Genomic DNA, 21,533 nt, shown 5'->3' on the forward strand with positions numbered 1-21,533 from the left:
AATGATATCTTAATGTGAACGTAAACATGAAACCACAAACTAAATTCACTTTTAACCATTAAAACTAGAGGGAATAATCTAACTAGAGACATTGGGGTTGAGATTCAGAGCTCACTCTCCTAAATATATGTGGTCAGAGTTTTTATAAACTCACTCAAAACACTATGACATTGATTTCTCATACAGTGCCACAGCAAATAAGTTATTGTGAAACCCAGCAAAGTTGACCACAGGTATTTATGATGGATTATGTCACACATTGTCATCACCATGAGTATTCCATCTTAAGGATGCGATTGAACTTTATTGATCGCTTCAGGGACATTGGGCAATTTCACTCACACACACACAACCTCTGAAATCTTTTGAATTCATTCAACTCAAAGTCTGGCAGAAAAGGCGGACAGTAAATGGATTACAATCTAAAGTAACAGAATTTTCAACAGCTGGCAATGAATACTTGAAAATTCATTACAACTAAACAAGCATATTATGCAGGCTCAATTTGCAATAGTCAGGAGAAAAATATAGTGAAAAAGAGAAGAAAGATGCTGTGCATCTGTCTGCATCGGTCTTTCAGCTCTAAGTGCTTCTTCCAATTCTCTTTCAGTGTGCTGGACGTGTTGGAAGTGGTATCTGAATAGCATATTTACTGTCCACATTTTCATATTGTTACATTTGAAGTAAGGTATCTAGCACAATTATCCAGCAATCTGCGGGGCATCTGCTAGGGCCTAGGGGTATCATATGATGAAACTTGATATATAAATCAATCATAAATCTACATGCAATGGCAAGATTTAGCACTGTAGATAAGATTAAATTAAGTTAGGCCTTGAGGTGCATGCAGACAGCGAGCAGAAACCGCAAGCTGTCATGCAGCACTGTGTGTATGTTTTAGGTTTCCACTGGAAGGCACAGAGCACACACTGTTGCCACTGTGGCAAATGATACCACTGACATTATCATAGAAAAATATAAAAAAATACAGACACACATACAGGCTCCCACAAACTGTAAATAAAAATGAAAGCCCTTTTTTGTTCTTTAGATCTTTGTACACCAGGACAGAATTCAGGAAGAAATAAAAAATATCTCCTTTATGGTTTTCTCTGAAGTGGTTTCCATGATAACAGTATTTTCTGATCATCGTTGAACATCATTAAACTCAGGTGGTGGCAGCAAGAAGCCATGTGTAAATGTGTGAGTGACAGGTACAAAAGTACTGTTGTATGTAGACTGAGAATGGTGGATGAAGCTGTGGCAACTGCCTGCTGTCTGCAAGCAATTTTAAAGAGTAGTAAAAAGTAAAAAAAAGTAAAAAAGCTCCAAGTCTCTCTCTGGTTGTGCTATGGATTAATCACCAATAATTCAGCACAGGGCTTCCTCGAAGGCATAGGAGATTTCTACAACCACATTTAATTATAGTAACCTCACTTATTACTCATTAATGTGTCTGGAATTGTAGCCAATTAAATTGCATGAGAAAATGAGGTAGATGCTTCGTAGTCATTCATTATCATACAGACAAAGCAAAACACGTTTCTTAGTGGTTTCTTTAAGAAGCATCCATGCATGATACTGTAAATCATGAACTGGAAAACTGCTGTCTGAGGCTCAAAAACTGTTTCACAGCTTGAGAATTTTAAATGGCTTCAGCTGGATAATACCTTACAGGATCCATATATTCATATGCAGTCAAATGCTCCACAGTGTTTCGTTGGAATATAGCAGCATTTGAGGCACAGTTTGCCAACAAGGTTTAGTGACATAAAAGAGGCACTGAATGTTGGGCGATGTGTTCCTTAGCAAATCATTAGAGCATGCTCTGGATTTAAAGATGACGAAGGATCTGTCTCTTTTAAAAACGGTGGTAGTGTAAAAAAAAAAAAAAGATGGTGGTGAGGATTAGGACTGCTTTAGCTGAGCTCATTTACATCCCCAGCATCGGCAATCTAATGCTACTTGAGGAGGGATTAAGCCTCTCTCCCCCTGACTTTGATCAGATATACAACACTTGTCTTTCTACTTAGAAATATTCACCCTCAAGGATAGAAGAGAATGAACTTATGTATAATTTTCTACACTACCCCAGGTTTTTCCTTTGTAATAATCCCCGTGTTAATGCAAAGGCAGTGACTACGTCTACAGTAAGTCCCTCATTTGCTCAGCTGCAAGTCATGTTAAACATTGATAGGGTTGAGGGATATTAAAGAGATCTGAAATTGGTGCAGAGATGCAATACATATTGCATCATGCATATTTCTTGGGGTCATTTCATTATGTGACCATCTCTCCATAATTTCAGGTTTTAAATGAATTATCAGTAGAGGAAGATTCAGTGAGCAATATGGCACCACAGCACCAATCACAATGCTACATAAGAGTATGGGATTTGGGCATTTTATTTTTTATATAACATGTAATAATCCTCACATCATTGTATAAGTCCTCTGAAATCAATGAATATTGAATATGGAGGCCCACATTGGAGATGTTATTCTTCATCCAAAAGCTATTAAAATGTTGCCTGTTTTCACACTTGTGAATTTAATGTAAGGATGGCAGTAGCTTGGTGAAGAGCTATTTTCATATCCATTCTAACTGGGGAGGACGACTTTGCACTCACTTGGACTGAAAAACCTTACAAAAGGCAAGTGGGAAAGTCACATTTTCATATTTTAATTCTTTATTTCTGTGGCAGAGAGTTGAAAAGGCACTGCAGAGAAAATTGTGTGTTTACTCCTGTCACAGACATGGAAATATTTTTAAGGAGCATAGTTTTTCTGTGGCCTAATTTTCTTATTCTGTTGAATAGTGGCTGGCAGCAAGAATGACAGTGTGTCAATAGAACATATTCTCATGTTACCACGCTGTCCCTGTTTGCTGTCTCGCTTCCTGCTTTAATGAATGTCCAGAGACTATTTAGATGGAAAGAATCGACATGGGTTCCTGGGAGGGGCAGTAGCAACTCACGATTAGAATAGTCATTAATTCTCCATCTTGCTGCCTTTCTGCTTGGAGTCTGATGTTTTTATGTCAACCATTCAGTCTGTTTGACTCTTAACTTATACCATCCCCACACTTCTATCTACTTACCTCTCTCTGTCTCTGTATCTGAACCTTTGAGCTTCTATTTTTGCCTTTCAGAGAGGCAGTGACACAGGATAAGTATGTTTGTGGTTGATCTAAATGAGCTAACCCCTGGCATTAATATGGCTTTACAGTAACTATGTGTTTACTACAGAATTATTATAGAATTACTAGAACCATTGATATAGTAGACATAAAAGCTGACATAAATCCTCCTTTTCTCAATATTAGAGATAATTAAACATAATGGTAGTGAGAGACCAACTGAAGAAAATAAATACTATACAATTGACTATAATTATTAACTACTGACACTTTGACTTTATAGTCTTTGTGTTGTACCTCCAGGGTAAACACTGCAGTGACAACTTTTAATTGAATGAAAGTTGACAGCTCTGTCCAGCAAATATACTTATATTAAATCTGATAATACTGCTCAAATTGGGTTGAACACTGCTTAATTATCCTGCTTTAAATACAGGCTTGTATGGGAAATTGGTATTGTCTATCTCCCTGCATGTTTTTCTTTTCATACACACACAAATACTTTACAAACTCAGTGGACTTTGGAAGTGGGAAGAGGACAGGGAAGAGAATTGGGAAAAAGATGAAAGAGAGCAAGGGGGTAACAAAAGGAGGTGACTGGTTGAGGGACTGAGGTATTGGGAGACGATTGGGGGTTGACGGTGGATTGTGGAGAGATTTTGTGTTGCTGTGTGTTTACTGCGAAACAATCGGTGATGAGCAGAAAGGGCAGGATCTCTGAGGAAATAAGATCAAAGGACCATCTGCCCACATACAGGAGCCGGGCCGGATTTAGACGAGGGAGAGAGTGGCTCAAGCAGTGCCCAGGCCTGAAAAGGAGTGATGTTTCTGGCCCGTGGCAATAGAGGCTAACACCATCCTTAAATGGAAAGCAACCCTCCATCTGCAGCTTTTTGTTTCCTCCAAGCTTGCCATTTCTCAAACATATGCTGAACCATTTTCTTTTTGCTGTGCTTTGCACTGTAGAATGAGTTGGCATGAGCAAATTTGCTCTGCTGGCTTTGGGATTGCTTAGGATTGTATATTAAGATGGGAGGGAGAGATCTTTGACTCCTCTTAGTATATCCTCTCTCTGTTTAGATGACTTTGCACATTGTAGCGCGAGGACTTTACCAGCATCATAATGTACTAATTCTTTCAATTTAGTCATGTAGTTATTCCCTGCTTTTCATCTTGATAAAGAAAACTATAAGATCAATTTGATTAAAGGAAGACACAAGTGAAAATACACACAGACCTACTCCAAAGATTTCCATACTGTACATTTTTTTATTTTGGATTAAATAAATCCTTGTTAGGTCAGTTCTTCAAGTTTGATAAGGCTATTTCAGTATGCAGCAGTAAGATAAAACTATTCTGTTAGATTGGAAGGAAATGATCTGTATGGAAACATGGCTAATGATAGTTTATTTGTCCGTGTCGTTGCTGTCTATAAATAACAAAAATAACTATCATGGATTTCCCTCGACGGTTATTTTTACATGAGTACTTATCTGGAAGACACATTCCTGTTTGTGTACTCATCATGACAAATTTTCACAGTCAGTCTTGAACCTACAGAAACTGTAGCAATACTGATTAATTAGTACTACATTAAGCTTTCTTTGAGTCCCTACCTGCTGTGCACATACGTATCAATACGTATCAGTGTGATGACAGGTTTAATCTTAACACAGCAAGCGATAAACAGCATGGCATGAAGAGCACTACAGTAGTCTGTCATTCATCGATCAGCTGTCATAAGGAAACCATGATTATACTGTAGTGTCTTCTTCACTCTCTGTGTTCAAAAGATGTTGAGCAAAAGAGCTTGCTGAGACAAATTGCCTATGTACAGCATCTTTAAGGGTTCAAGTCCTGGTCAACACAGTATTTTTTAATGCTGTAAGAAGATTGTGAGGTAAAAATGAAGCATAAACCATTCTGACAGTATCAAAATGTCAGAAAATTAAATGTATTACACCTCAAGCAATGCAAACTCTAAACTTTTTAAAATATCTTACTACTGTAAACTGATCTTGGCTTTTGCTTTAGGTTCACATACAATATGTTACATAATGGTATTTTTCAGTGTGTGAAAATTAAATAGTTACAGTTTTCTACCACATACAGTAAAACTAAAGCCATTCATGTACAAGCAGTCCCAGCATATTCATCCTGCCAGGCAAGATGAAAAGGCACACAGTAAAGTTTGCAGTTGCACATGTTCCAGGTCTAATGTGACAAATCCCTCAGACCAGCCTACCTATATTTTCAAGGTGCTGCTGTTCTATGTCATGGACAATGCTTATGGAACATGTGAGTAACCACTAATGACTAAAAGTGAGGTTGTATTTACTTTTTACTGTGCATATTCAGATAAAAATAATGCCTAAGTCTTGTTGCTCATGTGGCCTGGTGTTGGTACCCATGAAATGTAAGAGGAGAGACAACTATGACCTCAGTAAACCAGCAGTAGAAAACAGATCATCACATCAAAAAAAACTTTGTCAAGATTTGAACAGAAAAACCTATATGCATTCAAAATCTCCTACTCCACAAGAGTTAAAGTACAGCTCCAATGGAGCTGCAAAAATGTGGTACATGTACCACTGCTGCTTACTGTACAACATTAATGTATTTAAGATACTTGCTCTACAGGAATAAATATTTAATCAACCTTTAGAGCCACGAAGGCTCTAATCAACTTCTTCAGCATGATTGAAATGATTCCACCCCATCAGATTGCAGCAATATATATATATATATATATATATATATATATATCATATATATATATATATGCACCAGTCACCCAGTCACATAGCCATCAAACTGTCAATCATTAAAAAGCAATTAACTCTAAGCAATTAATGCTAATCAAATGACAAGAGGACAAAACAAACCAATCACCTCCTCATTTTAAATTTCTTGGGGGGGACCAAGAAGTAAGTAGATAACATCAAGTATTCTCTATAGACACAATGTACAGCCGGGAGAAAAAGTTAGCTTAAAACAGATAACTCATACAGTTAATAATGATTATTTTCAGTGATAAAACATCCTCACCTCTGCAGATTGGCACAGGGAAGTCCCACAACGACACACCAGCTGCATTGGTGACACAGGTGAGGAGTGAATGTCCGTCCAGGACATAACCAGTGACGCACCGATAGCGGATCTTGTCACCTACGTTGAACTGAGTTCCATTCAGTATGCCTTTCGATGGAACTCCCGGGTTTCCACATGAGCTGCTTCTGAGCTCTGAAAAATGGGAAGAGAATATATCACTGTTAACAGGACTAGGTCAAAACCTATTATATGACTGGACTATGTATGAAATGCTAGAGGGCTTTTAATTTGAAACGATGGATACAGGAAGTGGCAACACTCGGCCAACTGATGAAGTTCCACCATTGGTCGGCCTGTAACTTCATAACTCAGTCATTCAGGGACAGACTTTCACATTTATAGGGCTGGCCCACTGCGGTCCAGCCAAAATGATGGAAATGTGACTTAGATTTATCAGTATACAAATGATTAAAGCAATTTTTACAACTCAAGTTTAATTTTGGCTACATAAAAGATTTCTTAGTTATGTTGGACATTGTTAGTAATAATGGCCACATTGCTAGCTCAGCGCAAGCCTGAGTTTTATGCCATTGCTATCTACAGTAGATGCTTATGACTGAAGAGCTTAAATGGATATGGGAAGATAAAATTCACTGCCCGTACAGTGCTGAAGTGCGGCACTGGTGTCATACCCATTAGATTAAAAGACCACTAAGTAAGATAAATCTACAGCTGCAACTGCAATGAGAGGCAGGGAAAAACAAGTGCATTAGCACAATGTACAAGAAAATAAAAACCAAGGAAGGAAGGAAGAAATGATAGAAGGACAGGAAAAGGGGGCTACCGCAGCAGACTATAATCATTTTGCTGTACGCTTTCGAATGGCCATTTTGCTTTATAGCAGGGGTAGAAGTCATATCATTTTCATAAATTCAAGGGTGTAAAAATCCTCATTACAAAAAACATCACAGCACTGATTGTACATTAGACTTTCAACTTTTGTAGAGCACCTATTATCAGTGAGACATGTGAAATGACCTCTGTTGACATGGATCTTATGTTCTGTATATTACTTACTAATTGTTTTTCATTTGTGTTCCCAAACAAATAACATTTTTGCGACACACCTTTTTACTTTAACTCTGGAAAAAGGTGACAATATGGTGAAATCAGCAATAAGCATGTACGTTACCAGAATGACAGGAACATTTTTAGCCATGCTAGCAGTCGGCCTCTAGGGATGGCAGTGTTAGTCTCTCCAGACTGAAATATCTCAACAACTATTGGACGGATTGCCACGAATTTTGTGGAGACATTGGTTCCCAGAAAATTAATTCTAATGATTTTGGTAATCCCCTGTCTTTTCCTCCTGGCAGTTTGACCTCTTAGAAGGGTGACATTTTTAGTTGTTATTGAAATGTTTCTACAACTATTGGTTGTATTGCCATGAAATTTGGTAGAGGTATTTATGTTCCTCACAGGATGAATTGTAATAACTTTGGTTATCACTTTTCATCAAGCATCATCATCAGGTTAAAATTTCAACATGTCCAATTATTTAATGTCCGACATCGACATCATACCTGCAAAACTAATGACATTCCCATCAGCCTCAGCTGTAATTTGTATTTAGAGCTAATTAACTAATGTTATAGCTGCTAAACATCAACATACTAGCACTGACACTTGACACTGTAAGCATGTTGGCATGTTGATCTTACCGTTAAACTCATACCACTGATGTTGTCCAAGTACAGCCTCACAGAGATGCTAGCATGGTTAAAACTTTATGTCTACAATTTCTGTTGTCTATCTATCGTTTACTGCTGATGACCATTCATAGACATAGAGTCCAGGACTGTGACAGAACTACAGTAACAATGAAAAATAATAGAACTTCGAGAAAATTATTATTCTCATGCTCACAGTTCAAAAAACTCCTTATTTATCTCATACTGGCCTTTTATGCAGCCCCTCATTTCAACCTCTGTCTCTAACGGCAGTTTTAGATCCTGTCTCTTTAAGGCCCCCCTCCTGATGAGTCTACTCTTTTCTGATTGACCAGATTCAGGAAGCCTGTACAGGGGCAGCATGTATCAGAGTTGTGTTAAGTTATTGCTTATGAAAGCCCAACATTTCCTGCTTTTGCTGCTTCATATTAAAACCTTTTAAATTAATAAATAATGGGAGACTTTTACTGTGAAGAATTTACAGGAAATGAAACGTGTTCCTCACTGAATTAGTGGAGCGGCACTAAAAAACAGTTGGCACAACAACATATGGAGATATGTGGAGCTCTTTGTTCAGAGGAACAGTTAGAAACAACACAGGGAGGAATAGAACAAGCAGAAACAATGGTTACGATATCGTAACCCTAGTTCTATAAGGAGAGGTGGAACCCTCTACTGGACTCTATAGGTAATACTCTTCTCCAATCACATGCACACAATCACCCACTGAAATTTGCATGTATGGAGCTGGCCAATCAGGACCTACTGTCTCAAACAGTATAAAAAGCAGCATCTTGCTGCAGCTCCCATCCTGAAACCACTTCAGCGGGCAGCGTAGGAGCGGCAGGGTCCATACATAGAGGGCTCTGCCTGTGCTTATAAAACTAGGGTAACCATATCACAACCTTAGTTCTACCTCACACAGGCTCTACCCTCTACTGGACTCTATGGGTACAGTAGGCGGAGCCTGATCAGGCTGCCTCACTGAGCCTGACTGGCTATAGGTTAGTTGCCGTGGCCCTGCTACTGCTTTATAATCCCAGCTGCTTAAGGGGAGCAGTAGGGGACCCAACCCAACCCAGTAACATGAACATGAACTGGGTGTTACCATGGCCTAATCTCCCAGGGGTCACAAATCATACAACAGATACCCTACACACCTCATTCCCCGAGTCATCTTGGATCACAGGAGAATGCAGGTCTAGAGAGGGGTCAGGTGTACCACACCTGACACTCACACCACCCTTGTCACAAGTCCTATGGATAGGTTCGGTCTGAGAGTAGCATGCTGTGATCACCACAAAGCAGCAAACAGCTGGAGTGAACCAACAGGGCACATAATTCACTCATTCTCTTAGCTGAGGTCAGCACAAGCAGCAAAGCTGTCTTGAATGACAACACCTTCAGAGAGGAGCGCTCCAGAGGCTGATGAGGGCCTTGAGCAACAACGGTTGTTCCCACTGGGGGGCAGAGAGACGCATCACCAGGAGTTGTCTCCTAACCCCCCCTAGGAAATGTTTCACGAGGGTGTGGGCGAAGACAGGTCTATTGCCAAAGCCGTCATGACAGGAGGAAATGGCTGCTGCATACACTTTGATAGTGGCATGAGACAGCCCCTTTTCCACCAGATACTGTGAAAGGAGATAACCTCTCTCACTTCACATGACAGGGGGTCTAATAATAATAATAATAATAATAATAATAATAATAATAATAATAATAATAATAATAATAATAATAATAATAATAATAATAATAATACATTTTATTTATATAGCACAATTCATGCATAAAATTCAACATAATTTAACAAAAAAAACCCAGATAGCAACAATAAAAAAAGCAAAAAACAACAAAAAAACCCCATCAGATTAAAACTTAAAGCTTCAGGAGAAAGCAGTGGTGAAAAGATGTGTCTTTAGATTTCATTTGAAAGTGTCAACAGATTTAGAGCAACTCAGTCCCTCAGGCAGACTGTTCCAGAGTTTGGGGCATAATTAACAAAGGCTGCCTCCCCGTGTCTTTTCTCCTTTCCCCACACCAGCGCTGGAATCCCAACCACTTTGCTTTGTAGCAAGCAATGGTGGATCCTTTTCTCGCCACCTGGATGGTCTGCACCACTTGTGCAGACAGTCCAGCCCGCATCAGCCTGTCCCTCTCAGGAGCCGAGCCTGGAGAGGTAAGCCCAATATGGGCAGCATGCCTATCGAGAACGCGTCCTCGGGTGGAGCCCCCCACACTTGGAGAATGGACCAGGGCTGGACCGCCAACATCTGGGTCATCTCTGTGTACCATGGCACGGAACAGCGGTCTGGGGCTATCAGGATGACCGACAGCCACTCTTGTCTCACTCACTCCAGCAGAGGAGGAATGAAACGAAGAGGAGGAAAGACGTAAAGCAGCCTCCTTGGCCATGGCACGTGTGCAAACCTGTCAACCCTCAGTTGTAGATCAGTCCACACCTGGGGGGGTCCACTTTTGCTCTCCAGAACCACTTCCAAATCTGCTGCACCACCTTTGAGTGCAGCACCCACTCATTTGCCAGAGGGCTGCTTCTTGACATGAGGTCAGCATCCCTGTCTCTCAGAGACAGGAGGTGTTCTGAGGTCTACACACCACCCATTGCTCTTCCCAGACAGGTGCCCCCCACCCCATCAGGGATGTATCTCTGAACACTGCAATGTAGGAGGTCACTTAACCCAGTGGTGTCCCCGTTGATAAATGCTGTGGGGACCCCCAATAATTCAGGTCCTCCTGCACTGATAGGGGAACATTCACCAAGCGGTGCTTGTGCCCCTGGGATCCAAGCGCAGGCTGGCAAACCACCGTGCAGGTGGTGCATGTACAGGAGCCCCAGTGGAACAACTAACTGGATGGCCAGCTGGTTGGTTGAACACATTCAACACATCTTACATATATTTCTTTCCTCCATTTCACCACCATAACACAATCTCTGTCAGAATTATCCTGCCCATGTCCAGCCTGCACAAAATGTATCAGCAAGGCTTTTATTTCAAGCTACAGTACAGGATAATAATACATCATCAACTTCTTTTTGCATCAGCAGTTAAAAGTAAGTGTTAACTATTCAGCTTTAAGGTAGCATTTAGTCTGACCCAGTTTACATCACTGAACATAAACTGGGTCTAAACACCTGTGTGAGTAACAATGCATAATAATGGTCTTAGATCCTTTGGCTATTCACAGTAAAAACTGCATCAAAACACTTAAGTAAATCACATCTTTTCCATCATTGCCTCAAGGATTTGGAACATGAAATCAACCTGAACAAGGGGGTTTGGCTTGTAAAACCACTTATTTGTCGAGCAAATAAAGTCTTTCCAAAGAGGTTATATTTAGTTTTAAAAATGTATATGTTGTTCTTACATTGTATTAATGATGCTATATATTTTTTGTATCTACACTACAGTACAAACAAGTTTCTAATTGTGGAGTTACTGTTTCTGAATTCCTTACATATGGGTTCTGTATTTACCTGAACCAGTATGACACTTGTGAGCTCAATTTGCAACTAAGAATAATTAAGAAATGAAGTGATGGCATTTCACTAACAATTCTCTTAACATAGCGCACTGTCATGAGTAGTCACCTCTACAATTCTCCATTCACAGGTAAATATTTCACATAAGCTATATCTGTCAATTCTGGTAAAAAACACATCCACACGTAAATCAAAACAATATAAATCAGCACAGATAGCCACACTGTCTTAATTTTAGCATTAAAAATATATTTACATTGTTCAAGACACACTTGGGTAATCTTTATAATAATAAACACTGCATAACTGGATTTGTGGGTAATGATCAATACAACCCAATTAGTCTGATCATATCCAGAGTCTTGTTGATAGGAAATGTAAAACTTCCTTCCATCCTACAGCTCGTGACGGATCATGCAGTCAAGTTAAATTATTGTTTTTGATATGTGCCATCTGTTTTTGACTAATTATTCTAACTGGCAAGCCAGGAAACAAGAGGCCATTTTCCACTAACATAAACTGAGTGTCAGATGGATGTATGGATTGATGGATAGACAAATACAGAGAGAGAGAGAGAGAGAGAGAGAGAGAGAGAGAGAGAGAAAGAGAGAGGGAGGGAGGGGTGGTGGGGTGGATTTGAAACTCTGATCCCGAAGTTGATTTCATTGAAAGACACATCTCTGAAGTCGTGTTTTCTAATGTTAATTTCCAGGAATCATGTTTTGTAATCCAATTACTGATCCACTTCACACTGCAGATGCTCATATACACATTCCTCATATGTATGATCTCTGATGAATGCCATATAAATCATCAGCATCAACTGCCGGCTGTTTATGTTTATGAGCAAAATTAAATACCAACAGACTGCCTCGGGAATAAGGCAGGGGGAAAGGGGGCCTCAGCGCATGTGTGATTTCTTTTTTAATCAACTAAAGAAAGTGTTGACTAACACAGGTCCAATTGTTTAATTCCTAAACAGACCTAATACCGCTAATATAGTGACCATATTAGCCTGACATTCTAATCTAACCACAAAAACAATATCAGATAACATAAAACAAGATACACTTAATTTCAAAATCCTATGGGTAGCGCTTTAGGATGATGGGAGCTGAGGTTCTGTTTGGCTTTCTTACATTTTTTTTTTTACCATTTATATTAAAACAAAGCCCCTTACAAATGAATCTATAATAATAAAACAATAAGACAGTAAAATATGTACAATGAGTGTATGATCAATACTATATTTCTATTTTATTTTTATTTGCAGCACTTCAACAACTAACTAACAACGATATAGAAAGAAAATTAATGACTGGCAGCCTATATGACTGATGTTTTGTGAGAGAGGTGCCAATGAGGGGATGATGAAGACCTTGCCAGGCACCTAATGATACCTGACACAATTGACATCTGTTCAGTGCAGGAGTCAGGGGTGAGATGAGGCAGCCCAGTCTCCTTAACATTACATTAATATACCATTTTACATTAGTAAACAGGTTAACAATTCCTCATGCAAACTTCGGTGAAATTTAACCATGGCAGACTGTTTTATGTGATATGTCGTGTGAAAGTTCTGCTCTCATAAATCAGCCATGGTCTTGTGGACAAATTCTATGTGCCACATTGTATAAGATCACGTTAATCTATCAGGTTATAAAAAGTCTAAAATTCCATTCACAATTTTTTTGGTACAATAAACCCCTGGTTAAAGACAATAAAACCTCAATAGGTATAGACTGTGGTGACCAATCTTTACATACATGAATAAACAACCCGATGTCCACTGATGTCTTATTTTTAGCCTTGCTTCTCTGTTCTTATCCAGTACAGCTATGTTCTGCAGGCTGCACTGAATGCACGCATCTCTACATGGCACAGCATGATCCCTGGCAACAAACATCAAATGTGTCTCCATGGGAGTTGCGGAGAGGCTGCGAAATTTAAATGTATTTGTTTGAAAAATCAAATTCAGTGAGTTCAACAAAGTGTGACTAAGCACATCAAAGGCAATCTAAATATCAACAAACTCGCCACAACAACACTACAGTTTGATGCAGAGACCGTTAGATTAAAATTCAACATACTGCTGAGCTATAAACATTTGCATCAAAAAATCTATAGAAGATACAAACTGGTCAGGGACATTGCTGTGTGCAACCAGATGTTATTCAGAGCACCCCAAACCAAAAACTGTTTCTCCCAAAGCCTTCCATCACACCAGCAGAGTTTGATTAGACATTGACCATACAATGATGATGATGGTAATTAGAAAATACCAAAGGGTGTGCTTTAGCAATTCAACACTCATCAGCCATTTGAAAAAAACTTGATCATAAAGGGCCTGGTTGCTGAACTTGGCTGCCAAGCAGTTCTTGGATGACTTATAGGTAGAGAACTGTGCCAGTGATGTGAAGGAAAAGAAAGTCAGGTATTGCAGAACCAATACATAACACACTGTACTGTACAAGTCATTTGGGTTAAATGTAGCTAATCTACCACTCATTTTTTTAATGTATTTGGTGTATCAATCTCTTTTGGGTGACAAAAAAAGGATGATTATGAGTGTCTAAAAATGTTTCTCTTGGCTTGCTTAAAGCTTACTGTGCAATTGGATCTGTTATAGGAAAACAAAAATATTAAATGACCTGTACTGGGATTTGAGGAAATAAATTGATTGGGACATCCACATTTTTGGCCACTTGGGGGCAGCAGAAACAAACTGTACACACAACGTTTACATATTATTACCCAGTGTTCATATTGGCACCTGATTTTGATTTCATTTTAGTCTTAGTCTAATGGAAATGTGTATTAGCTTTAGTCTAATTTCATATAATTAGATTTTTGTTAGTTTAAGTGTAGTTTTAGTTAATAAAAACTGAAGACATTTCACTTTTCATCAGTGAAATGGTAGTTTCATTTTTGGCACAATTTTTTAATTTTCATGTCTCTGAAGCATTTTAAGACTACATCTGTCGCCATCTTTGTTGTGTACAGTTACAGGTGTCATTCTTCTTTATCTCAGGGTTAGTGGAAAGGCTGCATTTACTTGTTCACACACACTTTCCATGTGACAATACAATGGACTCGCTCTCCTCATTAAATCCAGTGGTCCAGCTCACCCGGCGTTACTGCAGCTGTGTTCTCTCTACCATAGATCATTCAGAAACTGGATTCACCCAACTGTTCACTAACATACTGATAATTGTGTCGGTTTAGCTTGAGAGGAGAAGCTGATAACTTTAACTCAGTAATATTTATAGTGAACATCTTAGAAGACGATTTTGATGGTTGAACGCCAACATTAATGCTGTAATACCATCTGAAAGGTAGCTGACTGAAAATGACATCAAAGTCATATTTTTATTTATTTACTCCTCACATCACCATTTATTTGCAGTTGTATTTCTGGCCACCTGGTGAATGTAAATATATTATACTCACTCTCCTTTTAGCCCTGTTTTGCACTACAACACCTCTTGAGAAAAACATCTCCACTGTGTTCATCAGCCAGGTGCTAACTTTGTGCGCTGATTGGTGCCGGGCAGGTAGTCTACAGTCTGTTTATCAGAATGTTTTTGCTAAAACATCTGCTGCAGAGGAGAATCATGCTGATGAAAACAAACTGAACCAAAACAGTAAACTGTGGGCCGTACAACCAAAATAATGAGTTGACGTGTCAGCTTATTGTTGAAATCCAGTCACTGCAGAGGCCAAAACATAAGCCATTGTTTATAATACAGCAGGGAACCACAGAAAGAAAATAAATACATGTTAAATATGAGACCCTGCAATTGAAAACCCAGCAGAAGACTGGAAATATACATGCTGCCACAACACAAATGTAACACGGAGGTCTAGTGCAAGACTTTTCAGTGTGTAACTGTTAAAAATACAAATTAACAAATAAGTGAACTTTCTAATAGGTGGCTTTGATATATTGTAAAACTGATGTTACCATCTCTTCTTCATTTAATGTTTGCAAGAATAGGTGAATTTACATTCTTTGAAATGTTTTTCCATATACAATTCATTCTCTGCAGTTTCTTCTATCTGAAACGTGCTGCTGCTCGCAAGTGTCTCCACAAACCTGCTGTGACCAGGATGTGACTAAGGATAAATTCAAAAACTTTAGAAGTTTTTAGACTGTTGAGAGTGTCACTAATCATACCCCAAAGTAACCTCTACTCCGTGAACCTTCACTTGCCCCTGATCAGAGCTCTAATTTCAGCTGCCAGATGTTGCTGGGACATTGGACAGATTGCACTCAGCCAAATAAAAATGTGATGACATAAATTATTTTCCAGGATGACAACACACAACAGATTTTATATGAGGTAAGATTCATTTAAGGCTCATGCTCCAAAAACAATCCTTTCTATCGCAATACAAATTGTGCAACATGCTGTACAGACTTTAAGTGAACGCCCATGTGCATAGTGTATGATTAATAGATTCACTGGTCTGACCCCCCATCCTCTCCAAGAAAGAAAAAAGCATATCATTACATTTTAAAAGACTTATGCTAACTATCAACCATTCATTGCTATAATCATCACTTTCTGGCAGCCGTTCTTGAGAGGACTATATTGGGAAACAAAAGACCTGCTCTCGCAAGCAAATGTTTTGAGAAACTCACCCCAGGTCACTAATTAAAAAGTAATAGATGCATCCCTACTGTAATTATACCAGCACTGACTCAATGCCCTTTGGTGTATGGAAAGTCATAACTAATGTCTCAGACAGACATGGCCCTTGAATTAATTTGCAGGATGTGTTGCAGATATTTGAAGCCGTTGGTGTGGATAAGGCCTCTCATTGCAGGCAAAAAAAACCCCCAAAAAACTATGTGCCTCAATTGCAGGCTAGCTGCATATCGGAATGTGAGACAGTGAAACAAAGTAGTACTTTGAATAATAGCCTGCACTTAACATTGAATCAGGAATTCTACTATTATGAGGGTTTAAAGAACCCCCTAAAGAAATCAAGTGTTTTAGACACAGTGTTAGCCCTCAGCTAACAAGTGTTACTATCTGGAGGACCCTAAATAAATTGTTGATATAACTGAACCTTGGGAAAACAGCTGCTGCTTAATACCAGGGGCTGGTGCTGGTGTTAAACTTCCTGAAAACCTGTATAAACTTCATTTTAAGGTGGGCAAAATGAATGCAAACAACACTAATACAATGCCAATGGGGAACTTTTAACCAAACAAAGCATCACCCAGTCTGCAAAATACAGCCTGGTTAAAAACAGTGCATATGGTGCTTAACATCATAATAAACAGCAAATACTTTTGTGATGCCAGAGAAAACCAAAAACGACAACATTAATATGATGCTGCAGGGCTCTTTTAAACCAGTGAAATCTGTCTGACCTATGCTTAAACTAAAACAAGGAGAAAACAATGCTGTCTTACAACTTCGCAAAAATATGTTAACAGCACTAAAGAGCAACAATAACTGAGGCCTGGTAAATCAACACTTGACCATAAAGGAAGTGAAAAGTGAAAGGAAAACAATAATGTGATTTTGTCATCATAACAACCTCACCTCTACAATTTTTACTTACTCACAGAGAGCGGCAGTCAGACAGACTTTCATTATCAGTCATCACACTGGTAACGAGTGAGTTATGTGAACTAGTAAATGAGGTAGTTGCGTGCAAGATTTCTCAGGGGCTGAGCTATTTATTTCGCCTGTATATCTAATGACTATGTAGCCCTTTGAAGAAGACAGAAGTTTGACGGAGTGGCAGTGTTTGTGAGCATACAAGCAGCACACTTTCCCCACAGGAGCTGCCTGTGCAGACTGCCTGTCTGGCTTCCTAGCTGGCTGCTTGACTGGTTACTGAGCTGGATTTTCATGCGGCAAAGGAGTATTGACTGCAACCATGTTGGATCACAAGGCAAATCAGCTGGTAAACAACACATGCTCATACATGCACGCACGCACGCACACACTTTTCCAACTCAGCGGACACTCTGTAGCGCCACAGATGGACGAATGAAATGATTTGGGGAGAAAAGATGAAATTATGCTTTATGGGTCAACTGTCTTTCAAAGACTTTTCTAAAGAGAAGGCAGGTTGAAATGGCATTGAGGCAGGTTTTAGATAGGCCAAAAATGTTTTCATTGCAAATATACAACCTTCAACAAAGGGCAAGCAGATAGTATTACTCCCAGCTTGATACATGTGCAGTACACGGCTGCAGCCTATCTCTGTCCTTTGGAAAGTGTCAAGACTACTGGCTATTGTTTGGATATGTTGCAAAAAAGCTCCCATATCTGTCCTCCTTAATAAATACAGCATGACCCTTTCAGGACATGCTTAAGTGTTAAAGTTGCAGTATCACACTGACAGAATGCTTAAGCTGCAGGAAAGAAGGCACTGATTGATGATAAAATTCACAGAAAGATGGCGTTGGTTTGCATTACAACATATTTGACGAAAGATTGACAGGCTGTCGAGAAATTAGATTCCATCTGGCTGTGTCCTTCACTGTGTCCTTCATATGCACGCAGATTCAAATCCACTTAATTGCAGTCATGATTCAATCATCTCAGAGAGTCTACTAACATCACACATTCTCAGTCATAAGAATGAGCAGCACATGCATATTCATGCGTATGATGTAGCTAACCATATCAGCATAACAAGGAAGATGTACAGCGGTGACAGTGAGTTACTATGGTTTGTAAATGAATACATTATGAATGAGTACACCGAATGTTTCTGTTTTATATGCGTCAGTCACAAGGGTCCCCTCTGAAAAAAATGGAAATTTATGATGGCAATCATGTCGTTGAGCTTTACTGTAAATTCAGATGATTGCGATGATGACAATGATAATGATTATAATGATTGAAGGGGATGTAACTCAACCACAATAGGTCAGGTATGGAGGTCAGTACACCACCGTTTTTAAACTGATAACACCATTTCAGGATTTCAGGGAAGCCGCCTGTAGAGGTTTGAGTAAGTAATATCATACTGCTTAGATAGCTGTTTAAATATTTATGTTGTGTACTGTGTTGTAACACTAGGCCATTAAAGAATGAATGATAGTCATGAAAAACTGAGCAGTATGTTATGCGATGTTTCAGTATTACCCTACCACATACATCATTTGTCTGCAATCCTTAACATGTACAACTCTCACACTTTAAAAGTTACAACACAACAACCTGACTGAGTGGCCCCAAAAGGAAACTTTCAGTTTTTTCCCTCTTTATAAATTGCCCTGATATAATATCCCCTCTCGTCCCTATAGGAAAATATTTTCAACTGTCCTTATTATTTTTCAGTATTGAGTAATGGAAAATGCCTCATATGCAACAAAATGTGATTAACATCCAAATCGGCATGAAATTCTGTTGAAGATTACGCAGGCAAAATATGGATGCAGAAGAACGGGATCTAATTCAACCAAGCCACCCACTGGAGAATGAGAGAGAGGTAGACTGAGACAGGAGAGCGAGAGAGAGAGAGAGAGAGAATGAGAACGAATAGGCAGATGGAGAGGGGAGAGGTCCTGGACTGGCCAGGTCTGGGGCAGGTGGGGAGATGAGGAGGGGGTAAAAATGGATGGAAAAGGGCATCTTGGAAGTGAGGAGGAGTGAGGCAAGAGGATGGGGTCAGCCTGTTAGTGCAGGAGAGGGTCAGGGAACAGAGCAGACAGTGAGGAAATAACCCGAAGGATATTGGGCATAGAGAGGAGGAGAGGAGCAGACAAGCCAAAGAAACACATGGGTAGGAGGGAGAATGAAGGGAAAAGGAAAGGAAAGGAAAGGAAAGGAAAGGAAAGGAAAGGAAAGGAAAGGAAAGGAAAGCTTGAGACAGAACTCAAAAAATATAATGAAAGAACAGGGAAAGAGAGAGAGGTAGAGATGGATGAGTGATGGGGTTCTCTTGAAGGAGCAGACGAGAAGGGGTGAGCGAGATGGTCACAGAAGGATAGTTCATATTTAGATAGCTCCCCGCTGCACTCAGCTCTGCTTCAACACAGATAACTCAGTACATCCATTAGTTCAACTAATTCCCATCGCCATCTGCCATGCAATTTCAGATGCACCTCTGGAGTCGCAGAAAAGGTTCAGGACTTTGGGGGAAGGGATGTTGATTTGGAAAATATGAGATTAATTTGCTTAATTGAAGTACCTAATGTTTCCATAACTCAACAGTGGAGGCCCTATAGGAAATCAGGTAGAGTAAGCGTGATCAAACACTCCTCTCTTAAGAACAAGGGTGTCTCTTCTTCTCCCGGTTGATGTTTTTTTTTTAATGGTGACCCAGTTTATGAAGAGCTGTCCTGATCATAGCCTTACATATGTAATACAATTAGTAGATAATGAGCAAAAAATAATGATTTTCTTACCTTCATATGCTACCTTAAATCCATGAGCGCTTACTGCAAAGTCACTGGTAAGCCTCAGTGAAAAAATGGAGCCAGAACTGGTGACAGGCGGAGGGATGGTAAATCCTGTTAACCTGCAGACAAGAAAAAGAGACATCAGTACTGAATGTATGATTTAATATATATCATCACATTTATGTAGTAATAACAATAAAAAATACACTACACTGTTCTAGTGTCAGCCAGTGTAAAACAAATGTTTTAATAAACTATATGATGATAGTCATAAATTATGAAAAAAAATTACTTTGTTAATACATTTGTACTGTTTAGCTTCAACATGAAACCAAAGAAGCAGTCAACTTCAAGCATCAGATGCCATTGTTCCCTGTTGTGACAGCAGTACATGTACAGTACCACCATTTAGGTTTTTCTGCCCAGATTTTCACAATTCCAACAAGACAAAATTGTAGGAAACCAAAACACTACATGAGCCTGTTTAACATAGTCATTTTTTTGTATTGAAATTAGATCAGCCACCAGGTGAACCAGGTGGCTGACCATAAATTTACAAATTCCGGTTGAAAGATGTACGCACTTAAGTGCAACAATGCACAAGAAGTGTACACTCATGAACTATCACTTAAAATAATGACTGTTCAAAGACCTCAAACCACCGATGAAACTGTGCGCTGTAGCTTTTTGTGTCTAATAAAACAGAACTGCTCTGAGAATTGTGATGCAATTTGTCCACTGATAATATATTGGGCACTATACAATCAAAACCCAAGTGAGAATCTTCCCTATTGTTGGATGGTGTTTGAGGGTTGGCAGCTGCATTGTAACAGACTGCTTCATTACAGCATTTCAAATTAGGTGTAGATCCAAACAAATCCATTTACTTTCACGACGTCGTAAACAAGATGTGTTGCTGACCATTCCTCTGCGGCATTTGCTGATGTTCTATCGACCTTCCACTGCTGTAAGCCAAGCTGTGTAGCATCGGACAGAACTTGTGCACAAAACAAAATGTCTCCTTCTCTTGTTTTCTCTTGTAATTTTCTATTGCTACTTTTGGGGCTGTTTGTGTGACTGAACCTCTGCTTGACAATAACGTGAATAATGTCTGTAGTAGGCAAAATGTGGAGAGAAACAGAAATTCCCCCTGTGACAGGAAAGAAGAGGGTGCTGTATTTACAGCTTCAATAGTGTTTCCAATTACAGCGCTGTGAACTGTGCGGGTCCTTGCAGTAAATAATTACCCTTTGTTGCAGATAGTGCACAGCATGCCAAGATACAGCTAAAAGTCAATTTCCACATGATGCAGTTTTGGATACATTCACAAGGAAAGATCTTATAATTTGACCTTGTTAGAAGTTTTCTCACACACAAAAGTGTTCTACTTAATTTGAATGCTATTGTGGTAAAGTGGAGACGCTGATGCTTGTGCATCACAGGAAAAACTTGTTTGAGTGAACAAACATGAGAGCAAGGTAGCCCCTTGAAACTGTTTTGTTTAATTGTTTTAATTATTTATGTTTTTGACTGATGAAATTTGGTAGGTTAGTGCAATATCCAAACTGGCTACAATCCAATATATTAAACATTATGTCATTCATTTTATAAGCCTTAAACCCTGTTAAAGTACAAATAACTCAGTGCCAAAACAAACGCTGAAAGAACTATAGGAGACAATCCTCTTTGAACTGGAGCTGACAAATGCAACAAAACATTTATAGGCCTCAGTTTT

At 39.2% G+C, this 21,533-nt stretch overlaps 1 protein-coding gene across 5 annotated transcripts in view; it reads right to left on the reverse strand.

The window, feature by feature from the left end:
* The window catches only part of LOC121904871 (CUB and sushi domain-containing protein 3-like), a 235,399-nt gene that overhangs the window by 183,126 nt on the left and 30,740 nt on the right, over nucleotides 1-21,533 (reverse strand). For all 5 annotated transcript variants that reach the window (XM_042422653.1, XM_042422650.1, XM_042422651.1 and 2 more), the window contains exons 3-4: nucleotides 19,805-19,917; nucleotides 6,187-6,381 (exon numbers count right to left, since the gene is read on the reverse strand). In XM_042422653.1, the coding sequence (XP_042278587.1) occupies nucleotides 6,187-6,381; nucleotides 19,805-19,917 (308 nt within the window). The remainder of the gene's footprint in view (nucleotides 1-6,186; nucleotides 6,382-19,804; nucleotides 19,918-21,533) is intronic.

The sequence above is a fragment of the Thunnus maccoyii genome, chromosome 10 (assembly GCF_910596095.1).
Source record: "Thunnus maccoyii chromosome 10, fThuMac1.1, whole genome shotgun sequence".
Classification (NCBI taxonomy): Eukaryota; Metazoa; Chordata; class Actinopteri; order Scombriformes; family Scombridae; genus Thunnus; species Thunnus maccoyii.